The following is a 14,879-nucleotide window of genomic DNA, read 5'->3' on the forward strand; positions in this document are numbered from 1 at the left end:
AGTGCTGTGATTCATGGGGTCGCAAAGAGTTGGACACGACTGAGCGACTGAACTGAACTGAACTAACAGGAACCAAGTACTAAGTTTATACATATCTCACTAATCCTCAAACTAACTGTTGATTAATGTTAGTCCCATTTTACAGATAAGATTCAGATGTAGGGAGGTTAATTTGTTCAAGATCAGTTAGCTAGTAAGCGGTGGTGCTCCAGAGCCCATATTCTAACCACCATACAAACTGCCTCTTTCTCACAGCTAGCCGTAGAATTCTCTATAGCTTGTGATTGCTTCTTTCTTTTTCGTTGTCAGGCTAGGAGAATCTCCAGAAGCAGTATGTTTATGATGAAGGAATAGGGGGAAAGGAGGCAGGTACTGACTTGTATGAGTGTATGGGAAATCAAATAAAGTCTGAGACCTCAGTTGTCACTGTAAAAAGCAAAGATTCTAAAGTTTACAAAAAAACATATGGTGATCTCACCAAGCTGGTCATCTGGTTTTGAACAAACACAGGACCAAAAGGTGTGAAGGAAGGAGCAACTAGCCAACTCTTAGGGATTATCTTTTCATGAATCCCCATTGTCATTGTTTTCAGACGAAAAAATAATCTATTCAAGGGGCTTAGTATTATCTCTCATAGAAGGAAACAGGTGAAAGAAAGAAAAAAGACCTTTTTTCCTGTTGTGTCTCCTCACAGGTCTTACAAACTAAATATATTATCTAAAAATCCATTTTACCTTACATAGGCCCTTGACATGTTTTTAGACTTTTAGTCTCATGCTACTACAAGAAATATAGTAAGCCACAAAGAGAACTGTGACTCTATAAAGTTTTTTTTTTTTTTAATTTGTTCAACTGGTCATTCCTTAAGTAGAAAGGGAAAAATTTGCAATTTAAAGTCAATTTTGTTGTTGATGCTGTTATTGTGTGTGGGCTCTGTGGTAACAAAGGTGAGACAGGGTATAATGGAGGCAAGGTAGGTAACTGGTGGGCAGATGCCTTCACAGCAAGAAAACAAATGGACAGTGCTTTGGAATTTGCATTGTGGCACTTGTCACTACTGGAAGAACATTCAGAAAGTTCAAACTGCTGCTTTAAAAAAGAGCTAGTGATGGTAAGAGTGTGATGAAAACATGTCAGTTTAGATTCATAGTAAGTTTATTTTTCAGATATCCTAAAAATGTGAAATTCTAAAATGATTAGTGAATTTATAGCCAAGGCAAATGTCCTCTTTTCTTAGAGAATGGATAGTTTCCTTTCTGTTGAAAGAATGCCAATCAAAGAATGCAAATTACTCCAGGTATCCTGAGTTTTAGGTATGTGCTACTTTACAGTCCACACTGTTCACGAATATGTGAACACAGCCACTTCTGGAACAAGTCCTCCTTTAGGACAATCAGCAACCCCCCCTTTTCTCACAGAAAATTTGTACATGCAAACAACAGCAGGTATCATAATCAGTACTAGCTATGCTATAGGATCTAAGTAAAAAAGGCAATAGTGGGCTGTCAATAAAAAAGTAAAATTCAGTAGTAATTAAAAGCATTTATAAAAACATCTTCTCTAAAGCAACTCTACTAGTATTCTGCAGGGTCAGAAGGGCAATATTGTCAACTTCTTGACAATATTCTAACCCAGTACATAAAAGCCATACCAGTTATTGGTCTGCCCTGGGCCAGCACTCTGTATCTACCTTTTCCAACCTGTACAACAAAAATACTGTTTTCTTCACTGATTAGTTACACTGCTAAATGCAGGTCCATTTGACTCTCAAATTCATGCTCCCTGTTCTGCCTCTGTGAATACAGACCAAATTCCCTGTTTAGACAATGTATTACTGAATTGGGTATTTACTCAACACAGTATCATACAATACTTGCTTGAAACAATGAGCCAGGGCCGAGAACAGGAAATCTGTTAATTGAGAGTCTCTCCTTTAAGGGTGAAAAGAGAATCAGCAGACACGTGTATTCTGAAAGAAACATTACGACACGTCTAAACTGTGCAGGAAATGTTAATCAGATTAAATTTTTCTTTCAAATTCCCTTTTTATTCTAAGCTGAAAGCCCTTTTCTCTTCTAGTTATGAATATATCCTAAGAATACCTTGTAAATTTTCTGAAATTTCAGTACCAGTAATGAAGTATAAGGCAAAAAGCAGCAAAGGCCTGTCAGTTTGCAAGTCCCAAATAAACCCCCAAATCATGACAGACCAGTGATGACATGTACCTCTCAGCTGGCAGTGATATCTGAAGGTTAAGCTCATGACACTGAACACTGACTCCACTTGGAAAAATCTTCAGCATCAAGGCCATGGAAGAAAATATTAAAACAGGACACCAAACCATTTTTCCCCTTCCCACCGAGTGTTTATTTTATAGCTTTTTCATCAGGTAATCAACTGAAACACTTGAACAACAGAGAGCTGGCAGAATGTTAAGGAAAAGGAGTGATTATCTCTCCAACAGATGTGACAAAATGGTTTAACTTGGAAACAGTACTGTGTAAATGAATCAAGTGAACAGCAGAGGGGGAGAAAGGAGAAAGCAGAGACAGAGGAAGGAGCAAGCATCTTCCAACATGGATCGTGAGGGGGGAAAAGGCACTCTTCTTCAGCTGTCTTGTGTATTTATAAAGTGAAAGTCAAAATATACAATCCATGTTTGCCAAAATTACATTCGACATTGCTTTAGAGATGCTCACACACCTAAGTCTCAGTAGAAAGCTTTAGAAGCTGTCTGAAAAATCAGACAGCACCAGTGTGTCTAAACCATAGGCTTACCAGCAATGGGTTTTAAAAGAGATCATCACCATCAGGGTCCTTTTTATAAATAGTACTGCAAAGGTCACAAAGCTGCATGAACTTAAATTACAGGATAAATCTGACAAACTGATTGCCCATTTCTATCTTTACAATTCCCTCTCCAGTAAATCAGAAAGCAAGCTCCACTCCAGAGGAGTTGAATTGGCAGTGCATCTCAAACGGGGTGCTTTTCCCCTCCAAAGGCTGCCTGAGCAGCAGGTTAGTTGGCATCATCCAGCAGCTTTGCATAGGGTAAATGGATGCAAAAATTTAACAGCAATTGCCTTACTTCCTCTCAAAGCAAACAGCACTAACTTATGAAGAGGCAAATTTCATCTCATGAAGTAGAAGCACCTGGACCTCTTAAAAGACAAACTTCATAAAAGGTTACAATACCGGGTGCCTCTCATAATAAAGGATTTTAGGGCCATAGGTGTGTTTGAGAATGATCAATGGGAAAAACCAGAGAGATGGTTTACACAGATGTTCTCTATGTAGAATTTGAATAGCAATTAAAATACCAGCTATGCATTTGGGAACCAGCCTTTAGTTCAATTCTCTAGTGCTTTTAGAATTTTTATTTCATTTTATTAGAAAAGGAGAATCATTGTCTACAAACTATTTTCTTTCTAACTATGCAAATACAATGAGCAAATCACCTGCAATATCAAAATACTGTTTGTAAATCACAGATGCGACTCACAATTTTAGGAATCTCTGATAGGACATATATTGAGAAAGAGCAACAGTGGACTTCAAATTATAGGCATTAACTGAATTTTAAGAATAGAAAATAAAATGCAAAGTTTAAAAGTCAGTACGTTTTTCTCAGATTTTCAGTCATTTAAATCCAATCATCAGGAATTCAGAAGCACCCAATATGTTCAAAGTTGCACAAATGTGTATGGATGATAGAAAAGTAATCCCCATACAATACTTTATGTGTTGCTGTTAGTATATTTAAGTGATACTTTACAGATTAAAGCTGGGTAAAACCAAAATATGTCCTTTCCATTACATTTTAAAAGTCACAATAATTTATCAATAGTTGCCATTTCACAGCAATTAGAAAACAGGAGTTGATACAAGTTGAACAAAACAGTACTTTTCCCTCTTTTAGGAAATAAACATATATATATATATACACACATACACACATAACATTATCTTTAAAATTCAAAGTGGTTAATTTGCTATTGTATTATATAAAAAAAAATTTTCCCCTATTTTCAAAATACTGAAAAAAGCGCAGAGGCTGAAAAAGAAAAATCACACTTGCCACTTTAAAAAAATACATTATCATCTCAGTGGTTCTGTTTATTTGATTATAAAGTTAGGTATTATAAGGACTCTGCACTTGTCAGGCTCCTAGGACTATATTAGACCACATGGGATTAAACCTAACCCTTTCTCAGTCTCCAGGAAGGATACTCCTCACCCACCCTGAAAGATGATAGCATAAATGCCCCTATTCTGAACAGCTAAACTGGGAAAGAAAACCTGCCCACCTGGAAGCAATCCAAGTTATAAAAGTTTATGAATCTGTGGGAGAGACCGCCTGGATCAGAAAGCCATTCTTTGGATATAAGTTAGGAGCTGTTTTGGAAGTATATAAACTCTTTTAGGCCAGTAGAGTACAGATTCAAAAGTGATTTCTCCATAAATAATAATCTGCTACAGGGGTTGGCAAAGTAAAACCCATGGTCCATATTTGGCCTGTCAGCTGTTTGAGCAATAAAGTTTTATTGGGACAGAGCCATAACTCATCACTTATGTGTTGTCTGCTTTTATACTAAAATGGCAGAGTTGAGTAGTTGTGATGGAGACCTATGGCTTGCAAAGTCTGAAATTGTATGTACTCTCTGAATCTTTTGACCCTAGATCTATGTGCTACTCTAGTTACCTAAAAGAGCTGATGCGCCTTAAGATTTTAGCTGGACTCAGAGAATAACCTGCATCCTAGGGTTCCTTAGCAGATAAATGTCAGATGCCCCACCCCAAGGTGGTGCTTTACTTTTGGGCGAGAAAATCATTTGTATATATTTTCAACAAATGCCTGCAAAAGGTATTAAATACACAAAAAAGAAAGTCAAATAAGAAAAGCATGCTGTTGATATACTTTTAATATTGTCCTATTATTAGGGGGGAAAGGGTGTTACAATGACTTTTCCTGTCAACTTCTTTTAGCTTTTCTTTAAATTTGTCCACAATGTCTTTTGATAAGATGCACTCTCTCCTCCTTCCATATAATCAACAACCTTTAAAGCAACCTCTCTGAAATGCCTACATAGTCTGGTGAGGCCTTATTTGGGGATATTTAAACTAAACATATTAAAGGTTACCCTTTTAGAAAATGTTTCTAAAATTCTTTATTTTTGCTACTCTAAGAAGTGGAAGAAATAAAGAATGCACAGGGAAATAAAATTCTGCAACATATACCTTAAAAACCAGAGGTATAAAATAGCTACCATTTCTGAATGGTAATGTAAAATAAAAACAGAAAAGTCTTCCACATTTGAAGAGCAAATTTTCCTCTGCCCTGAGTCAGCTAATGAAATCTTTTTGCAAACAGGGAACAACCTCCTGAACTAAAGCAGCTGCTCGTGAATCTGTAAGAGTTCACAGGTGTTTCCATTTTCAATAGTTGTTGAAACAGGGAAGATAAAACACTGAGAAGATATTTATTAAACACAAATATATATCAAGATGAACTGCTTTTTTCAACCAGCTTATAAGTGAACTTTTCTCTTTGTTAAAAAATGAATGATATGAAACTATATGTTAAAGATGTTTCCATAATACCTTACATTTATATCGCGCATTACAATTTTCAAAGTGCTTTCACATGCCATCTCATTTAATCCTCACAACACCCCTGTGAGGTAGGTACAGCAGGTATTATATCCTCATTTCAAGATGAGGAGACTGAGGCAGAGAGAGGTTAAGTGACTTGCCCAAGGTCACACAGCTGATCAGTGGCAGAGCCAAGTCAAGAAATCAAGATTTCCGACTCCTTGTCCAGTACTCTTTCCACTATAACTACTGCCCCCGATTATGAATAATGTACTTCGTATAAAAATTGAAAGGTTATTGAAGTTCATTTCAGTGATGTCTTAACAGTAAAGTTAAATGAGAAATATAAGAACAGTAGATCTGATGGTTTTACTTGACATAATAAAATTGGTGCAAAATCACTTGTCTAATTACTTATAACCTTTTGGTCCAAATACATAAAATATGCAATATTTACAGCATTTTCCTTTTTTTTTTTTTTGTAAATGCAATGCTTTAAAACACATTATAAAGCACCTTAGTAAAAATAGTCTACAAGGAAAAGTACAGAAGAAGTAGGAAAATCCTACCCATACCACAGCTCACTAATGGAGATATAATATGGAGTCACCGATATCTCAGTTTACAGCTTTACAAATAACCCGTGGAGAAACAAACACTAAATTTACTTTTTTGATATTAATATGTGGAAGCCTTAACTAAAACTTTTGGCAGGGTGGATCCCGGTGGTGGAGAGAGCAGCATGGGGCGGAGTGCCCAGGGCTGTGCTTCTGGGGCCCCGGCTAGCGTGCCCCGGGCGCAGTGCTCACCCTGCCAGTCCCACCACCCACCCCCTGTGGCCGCAGCCACCAGCATGCTACACCCACTGCTGCTTGCCTGGCTCTGCCTGGCTGGCTGGCTTGGGGCCTCCCACGGCTGCCAGCTGCCCTCTGAGGGGAGACCCCTGAGTGAGGGCTGCCACCCCAAGCAGGCTGAGATCATTGTGTACACCAAGGTGCTGGCGCTGTACCAGGACGGGCATGGCCTGTGCAGCTACCTGCCTGCCCTGGCAGTATGCGGGGCTCCTCTACGGGGCCCAGATCAAGAAGCTGTGCAACCAGAGTGGGGCAGCATGCTCCAGGCTCAAGCTCACTGGCCAGGGCTACTTCTCCTGTCACTCCCACACTGTGGTCCAGGAGTACTCCTATTTCTTCTTCCTTAGGACAGATGAGGAATACAGCCTCTAGCCTCATGGAGTCAGTTTCCAAGATACCATCTTTCCTGACACTCAAGAGAACAGAAGGATGTTTTCCAGCCTTCAAATTGTTTGCAAGGGCAGCAGCTGGTGACCTTCTCCAATGACTGGGAGGTCCAAGAAGACACCAGGCCCAGGTACCACATCCGAAAGAAGGACTCTGGAAAGATCCACAAAGCTGCCAGCATGGTAAACATAGCCAAAGTGCAGCATATTCTCTTGCTTGGAAATAATGGCATGAACAGTGACAAGATGAACAGGACTGCCCTCCACTTGGCCTGTGTCAACGGTCGTTCAGCAGGGATAACTCTCCTCCTGGAGAGAAAATACCTTCCTAACTTCTGTGACCATGAAAAGAGGACAGTGCTGATGAAGGCTGTAGAATGTCAAGCAGAGGAGTTTGCAACTATTCTGCTGGAACACGGTGCCCACCCAAACGTCACCAACGTCAGTAGCAGCACTGCTCTCCACTTACGCTGCCTTTTGCCAGAATGATCACTTGCAGCAGAGCTGCTTTCATACAACACCAATAACAGAAGCCAGGAACAAGGATGACCTCACACCACTGTTACTTACTATAAGTGAAAGCAAACAGCAAATGGTGGAGTTTTTAGTAAAGAAAGCAGCAAATACACATATGGTTGATAAGATGAAAAGAACAGCCCTCATGCTTGCTGTCAATTATGAGTCAAATGCAGTCAGTCTTTTTCAGCAAGGTATTTACATCTTTTCTCAAGATGTCTTTGGATGGACTGCTGAAGAATGTGCTGTTGTTAGTGGTGTTATGATTCACCAACTGATGACTGACTATAAAGAAAAGAGACACCTCCCCAAAATAGCAACTCAGTGGATAAGAATGCTGAGGAAGACTCTTTAAGCAGGTTTTTCAACAATCAAACCTGGTGTTGATTTATGGCCTACATCAGACAACAAAGTGTTAAGATTTTAAAACCAAGGTTGAAGAAGAAAAGCAGCAGAACAAAAGTAGTGAAATGCAAGTATCCAACAACATATGTGATGCTGCTAAAGACTGGATTCATTCAGCAGAGAAAGAGTAGAAAAAAATAGCAACCAGCTACTTCCTGCTACTGAGAATGAAGATTCTGATAGTGGCGATCCTAGCATGCATATGAAGGAAGTAAAGAAAAAGGACAATGAAAAATGGTCACCAAAATAATGTGTGATTACCCCAATATTTGAAATGACCGATTTACTGACTGGTGGTCTGCTGCATATGAATGATGACAGTATTTTAAGTAAAGTGGATCAGGATGATGGCAAGCTTGCAAAGAAAATATCTAGTGAACAGAAAAAGGTCGAAGAGCAAACTAATTCTGTGGATGACCCTGATGACTTAATTCAGTCATCTGAAACCGCTTCCAAGGATGGCGAGTTGAATTCCATGTTGCTAAGTGAACAATTTGGCAAGGGGTGTTAAGATTCTGGTAGCTTGTTGCAAATTCAGGGTGCAATTCTTTCTATGAAAGCTTAATAGAACTTTAAAAAAGCCACTGTGAACTACTTAGAGGAAAAATTAAAATGGAAAGTAAAGTTAGTGGGCTACAGAAAGAGCTGTCAGAAACAAAAGAAGTAAAATCACAGAGCAACAGAAAGTGGAGTCGGAATGAGAGCTCCTTAGCTTAAGATTCACCTTAAAGCAAGAAGAGAAGAGAGAAAGTCTAGTATGTTATATGAAAAAATTAGGGAGCAGTTAACAAGAAAAGACCAATATGGTAAGAAGTTGAAATAAAACAACTTAAATTCACTCTCAGAGCACTAGAAATAAAACTGAAGGCTGTGAGATATAATCTGAATCAGGTTGTAAAAATGTGAAATGACATGAGAAGCAGCTTTTTTGAGAATGGAATGCAAGAATCTTAAAGGATGGAATCCTGACCTTGCCAAACAAAAGGAGTTAGAAATGGCTAATAAGGAAATTAACTCAAGTCTATGTCAGAGGATTCACTGGAGGTGACTCATGTTATTGTGCTAACTTAGAAGATGAGGCACAGGATTTAAAGAAGACATTAGGTCAACTCCCAAGTCAGATGCAAAAAGCACAGGATCAACATACAGAGGCCCTGAGATGTGCTGAGAAAACACAGGATCACATCCAAAAACTTGAAATTGAAAATGCAAGTTTAAAACCACAGCCAAAAAGCAAGCAGGCAAAATTGAACAGCTTCAGAAAAACCTGTTAAGTGCAAGTTCGGCTGATGATCTTACAGCGGAGCTAGAAACTGCATCTTCAAAATGTCTGCACCTGGATGCAAAAAGTCAACTTCTTCGACAGGAGTTATTATCTATGAAAGTAATGCAAAAGAAATGTGAAAAACTAGAGAATAAAAAGAAGTTGCAGCAAGAAGTAGTGAACCTCAAAAGTCATATAGAAATGAATGTGATAGAACACAGTCAAGCAGAGCAGTATAAACAGTAGATTGAAGAAAGAGCAAGATAGGATTTAGTAAACTAAAAGAAGCCAACCTATTTTTGTAGATACAAGCAGCATCTCAAGAAAATTTAGAGCAATCATGAAATTAGAATAATGCTTGAATAAGAAGTCAGATCCTAAAGGAAATACTACAGGAATCCCTCAATCAATCCTAAAGGAATCCTAAAGGAATTAGTCAATCCTAAAGGAAATCAGTCCTGAATATTCACTGGAAGGACTGATGCTGAAGCTCCAATACTTTGACCACCTGATGCGAAGAACTGACTCATTGGAAAAGACCCTGATGCTGGAAAAGACTGAAGGCAGGAGGAGAAGGGGATGACAGAGGATGAGATGGTTGGATGGCATCACTGACTCATTGGTCATGAGTTTTAGCAAGCTCCGGGAGTTGGTGATGGACAGGGAAGCCTGGCATGCTGCAGTCCATGGGGTTGCAAAGAGTCGGATACAACTGAGCGACTGAACTGAAAAAGTCAGATGGAACTCAGAATTAAAGACTTGGAATCTGAACTCTCCAAGATGAAAACCTTTTAAGAAGTTTCTAATAAAAAGCAGAATTAGGAAAATATAAACAACTCTACCTAGAAGAACAAAACAGTTAGAAAGTCATTGGCAAATAAACTAGACAAAACTAATAAAAGGCAGGCAGAGGTCAGAATAAAACTAGAGAACTAGAAGCTGCTGCTGCTGAATTTGAATCTGGATCCCATAGAACGTCTCCCCTGGGATCCACAGATGAGTCAAATCTATATCAGGACGTACTTTGGAAAACATCACAAGAACATGTGTAGATTTTGAAGAGAAAATATATGATCTAAAAGATAAACAGTCAAAATTTCCCTATTGAACTGTTTATATTTCATTTTAGTGTTTTCCCATTAAACATGACGAGAAAATCTTTCTTAAAGGAAAATATTTTTTGTGGGGGGAAAAAAAAACTTTAGGCAATGTCAACATTCTCTAAGTTTTTCCTCAATCTTAGATACTGGGGGAGACAGGAATAAGAAATACTGCTTTGATTCTTTATACAGTATTAATAATGATTTAAACTGGTTGTTAACATCAATAATCAACTTTTAAAATAAAATTAGAATGACCTACATAAATATGGGCAATTCCAACTACAGCAGAAACGTTTTTAGCAACCATGATCAAACAATCGAAAACGAAGCACACACTGCCGAACAGTTACTAACACCAGCCAGCAGAGGGGTACAACCCAAACCTCAGGCGAAGCCGATGGAGTCATCTTCGCTGATGGTTAGTTGGAAAAAATGCTTTATCAAAAACAGAGTATCAGAACCTTTCTGTAACTGCTTTTAGCCTTCAATTAGACCTGCTAGGTATTTATTTTAGGTGATGGGTAGGTTTTGTCCAGGCAGGAGGTTATAACTCCCACCAAAATTTAACCAGAGAAAAATAGGCTGAAACTTAAACTTCCTGGACCACTGACGTATCAGCCAGAATCTACTTCCTTGATGTCACTGTCTGTATCCTAACGCAAAGTGTCTTATATATCCATCAGCAATCCAAGTTGTGGAGCTGAGAACTAAAGTAAAGACAAGGTCGAAGTTGTAGTTCAAGAATCTAACTGTCACACCTTGTACTCAGTTCGATTTAGGGTAAATTTTTTCATAGAAAAAGTTCTGTGCGAGGATGTAGAGGTCTCCGTCTTTCTCTCGTACAGCATGGGCTCTGATGAACTGGAACTGCTCTAGTGCAAACTCATAGAACTCGTTCTCCATTTTCCAAATGTCAGACTGCTGTAGTTTCGCAATGGTTTGTTTAGTAGGGAGTTTCTTCTCTGTGGTTTTCCTAAGATGAGATTTCTTTCCTACTTACAAAGGCAAAAGAGAAAAGGTAAATAAATTCTGAGAACACACACAAATATCAATGCCTGTTTATTTGAAGAGATGACACGTGGAAAGCAGGTAACAAAACTGTTTTGTCTTAAAATCATTCAGGCAAAAACAGTGTCCTAATCAGTGATTTGTTCCTTCATAAGACAAATCTTTATCCTCGTTAAAGATTTAATGAGATGTCAAATAATAAAAGAATTGCCACTTGGTAAAGCGTAGATGGTCACTGTACATTTTATACTCTCAAATGCTTTGTGTTCTGACAAGTTTGTTTTTAAAGATATAAAATATCTATTTTTCAAACTTTGGACTGATTTCTCATAACCTTTATTCTGTATTCCTATGTATTAAAAGCTAGGGCATATGCATACTCTAGGGAGAAAAAAAAGAGTCCCTCTGATTGTATATTACCAAAGAATAGGGGGAAAAAAAATCAGGATTAGCCTGGACCAGCACAGTCATCTTCAGATTTTTAATACTGTCAAGGCTACTGAAACATACTTTTAGGAGCATTATAGCAGACAAGAGCACAGGCTCATTACCAGCATGATTCAGTCTCCCAGTCCTACCCCCACCTAAAATGGCACCAGACATGTCTAAAGGGTGGAATGCATGGCCAGCATTACTGAGTATCACACAATTTCTAAGGCTGGCACTATAGTCTGTATCTTTCCACTATACCCACAATGCCTTTTAATTATCATCTCATGCATGTTTATTCATTCAAAAGACATTTAGTGAACACCATCTGTGTGCCATGTATTGTTCTGTATTGAAAATGGTGAGGAGAAATGGACAATATACCTGCCTTTCTGGAGTTTTACTCAACAGACTTCAAATCATACATATTTTGCAAGTGGCAAAGTTAAAGTCAGCTTAAAAAAAAAAAACAAACAAAAAAAACTATCCTTTATATACCTGTACGATAGAGTTCTGTAGCACCCCTGAAGAACCGGGGTAAAGCTGCCTCCAGTAACATGATAAAATCTTCAAGCTCTTCAGTTACTCCCACCAGAAAGTATTCATTAATTAGGTTATACTTGGCTTGATCCATAGCCCACCTGCTTCCCACATTCCTAAAACCAAAGAAAAAGAATAAAAAACCTGGTTGTAAAATCTGCTAAGTATTTTTGATGACTTTGACACTGTATATTATGGAAAAAACAGATAAACATGTGCTCATTCAAAGCCTTAATGCCCTTTTATTAATGTCCTTCGGGAGGCACACCTGTTCTTAATTTCCTTTGCCTCTGTCTCCAATTTCTGCTGAACCATGCAGGGCTAATTCAAATTTTACCAGGCGACACAACAGGAACAGTTAAAAAATATGTATATTTATGTATCCTCCTATCTGATTTAGGTATGAGGACATCTAATTTTTGTTTACAGTTGACACTTGAACAACATGGGTTTAACCTGCACAGGTCTGCTTATATTCAAGATCTTTCAATAGTAGATACTATTAATACTACATGAACCATGGTTGGTTGAATTTGCAGATCCAAGGAATCATGAATACAAAAGGCCAAGTATAAGTTATACTGGAATTAACCCCTGCCTTGCTCAAGGGTCAACTGTACTCTAAACTTCATTCATTTTAAGAGCTCTCTAGGAAGGTCTAAGCAATTTTGTGTAGTGGTTATCTTCATTTAATTTATGAATTTAGGTTTTTTTAAGGAATGGCTCTGCTACAGATCTTTTAATTTTTCCATTGTCAGCTAATGACTGTTAGTAGAGATTTGGCCCTAGATAAACTACGCCTTTGGATTCTTTTCAGCATTGACATTTCCTAGTCCCAATTCCAAGCTCTGGCTTTAAGCAGTGTGATATTAGGCGAGTATCTTTCACCCTTCTAAACTTGTTTTCTCAGCCATTAAAAAGCTAAGGTGGGGACTTGTTTGGTGATCTAGTGGATAAGACTCCACATTTCCACTGCAGGGGGCACAGATTTGATACCTGGTTGGGCAATTAAGATTCCCCAAGCCACAGGGTACAGCCAGGAAAAAAAACCAACAAAAAAATACTAACACTTGTGAATTCCCTGGAGGTCCAGCTAGGACTCTGTTCTTTCTCTGCCAAGGGCAAAGATTTAATCCCTGGTTGTGGAACTAAGATTCCACACTGCATGGCCAAGGGTCGGTGGCTGGTTGGGGAAGTAAACAAGTTAATTTCTAAGGTCCTTAAAGAAGTTCAGTTAAAATCTCAGTAACACCCAACAGAAAAATACATTATTGTTCTAAGGTGGGGGTGGCAAGCTTTTCCTATGAAGAGCCAGAGAGTAAAGCCCAAGATGGGCTTTACAGGTCATATGGTCTTGGTCACAATTACCTAATTCTGCTTCTGCAATGTGAAAACTGCTATACATAATAAACAAATAGATATGGTTGTCTTTCAATAAAACTATTTATAAAAACAGGTATTGGGCCTAATTTGGTGTCCAGGTTGTAATTTACTGATTCTTGTTGTAAGGAAATGATTAAAAATTGAGAAGACATTCTTTCGAAGTGTCCAAGTCTTCTTATGTTATTATAGTTGATCTTTGAACAAGAGGGTTTATTGGTGCCAACCAGACTCAATCCCCGACTCCCCAGTTGAAAATCTTCTTATAACTTACAGTCAGCCCTCTATATCCCGTTTTATATTCAAGGATTCAGTAGTGCATGACTACAGATCATGCACTACTGTAATACATACTAAAGAAAAAATCTGTTTAAGTGGGCCCTCAAAGTTCAAACTTGTGATTTCAAAGGGTCAACTATATTATGTGCTGATATAATCTACTGAGTAAGACCTTAAGGTTCACAGTGACCTAACATTACATTTCAGATGATGATGGAAAAAACAGAAGGCATTTCTTGCATCTCTCATGGTTTTAAGGAAGACACTAACTGCATGTGTTTCTGTTTTTTTCCCCTACCTTTCCTTTTAAAATGATTGACTAGAACACACAAATACATACCATTATTTTTATAAACTGAAAACTCAGCACATCCTGAAGAAATAAACTCTACTAAAGATAAAACATCTTTATTTTACCTTGGCTTCTCTCAAAGTCAAATCAGTTTAACAGTAAAACCAGCTGAATAATTTACCCACTAAGCGTCTCCTTGATCTAAAATGGGTGGCTAAAACAACAAGCTTAGGAGAAAACAAGGTTTATGAAAGGACTCCTGACTTCTAATTAAGAACACTGCTAGAATATAGCAATACACATAATACGAAAAATCTTTAAAAACCAGCATCTGAGAAATCATGGCAAGCATCTTATACATGAAGAATCTTTCTAAGGCACTTCAAGGTAACTAAAAAACTAGGTATTACTTAATTACATGTTGTTTTTGGTCTGGTCTTTCATGAACTTCCTTACACTGAGCCCTCGACTAATGCGTCCACCTTTGTGAAATACAGATCATGGAGAAAAATAAGTAGATTGTCGATTAAGGCTGACTTCATCTCCCTACCAGCATTCCGAGCTGTGGCCACAGAAGAACGGGATCTGAAGCCAGAGCTTCTCTGCAGCACAGTCTGAGCCTCCCTCGGCTACACATTCGTCAAAGGTCTGCAAAAAACACAGAGCGGAACACGTGAGCCACAGACCCGAGCTCCGCCTACCGATTATCTTAATGTGGTGAGTTATTGAATCGATGGCCGCAGAGTTGGATGAGAAAGTGACTTAACGTGATAGGTTACAAAAATATACTTGAGACACTGAGCAAAGTTAAATGTGGGCTTTTCTCATATT

At 38.3% G+C, this 14,879-nt stretch overlaps 1 protein-coding gene and 1 pseudogene across 4 annotated transcripts in view; one reads left to right on the forward strand and one right to left on the reverse strand.

Annotated features, from left to right (window-relative positions):
• Window positions 1-2,343: 2,343 nt before the first annotated feature.
• The window catches only part of HS2ST1 (heparan sulfate 2-O-sulfotransferase 1), a 178,638-nt gene continuing 166,102 nt past the window's right edge, over window positions 2,344-14,879 (reverse strand). For 3 of the 4 annotated variants that reach the window (XM_020877228.2, XM_020877231.2, XM_070467811.1), the window contains exons 5-7: window positions 14,599-14,696; window positions 12,056-12,213; window positions 2,344-11,115 (exon numbers count right to left, since the gene is read on the reverse strand). In XM_020877228.2, the coding sequence (XP_020732887.1) occupies window positions 10,886-11,115; window positions 12,056-12,213; window positions 14,599-14,696 (486 nt within the window). In that variant the 3' untranslated portion in view covers window positions 2,344-10,885. The remainder of the gene's footprint in view (window positions 11,116-12,055; window positions 12,214-14,598; window positions 14,697-14,879) is intronic. The other variant, XM_020877229.2, reaches the window with a different exon arrangement.
• On the forward strand, window positions 6,335-8,801 carry LOC110127167 (putative ankyrin repeat domain-containing protein 19; annotated as a pseudogene).

The sequence above is a fragment of the Odocoileus virginianus genome, chromosome 5 (genome assembly GCF_023699985.2).
Source record: "Odocoileus virginianus isolate 20LAN1187 ecotype Illinois chromosome 5, Ovbor_1.2, whole genome shotgun sequence".
In the NCBI taxonomy this organism is placed as follows: domain Eukaryota; kingdom Metazoa; phylum Chordata; class Mammalia; order Artiodactyla; family Cervidae; genus Odocoileus; species Odocoileus virginianus.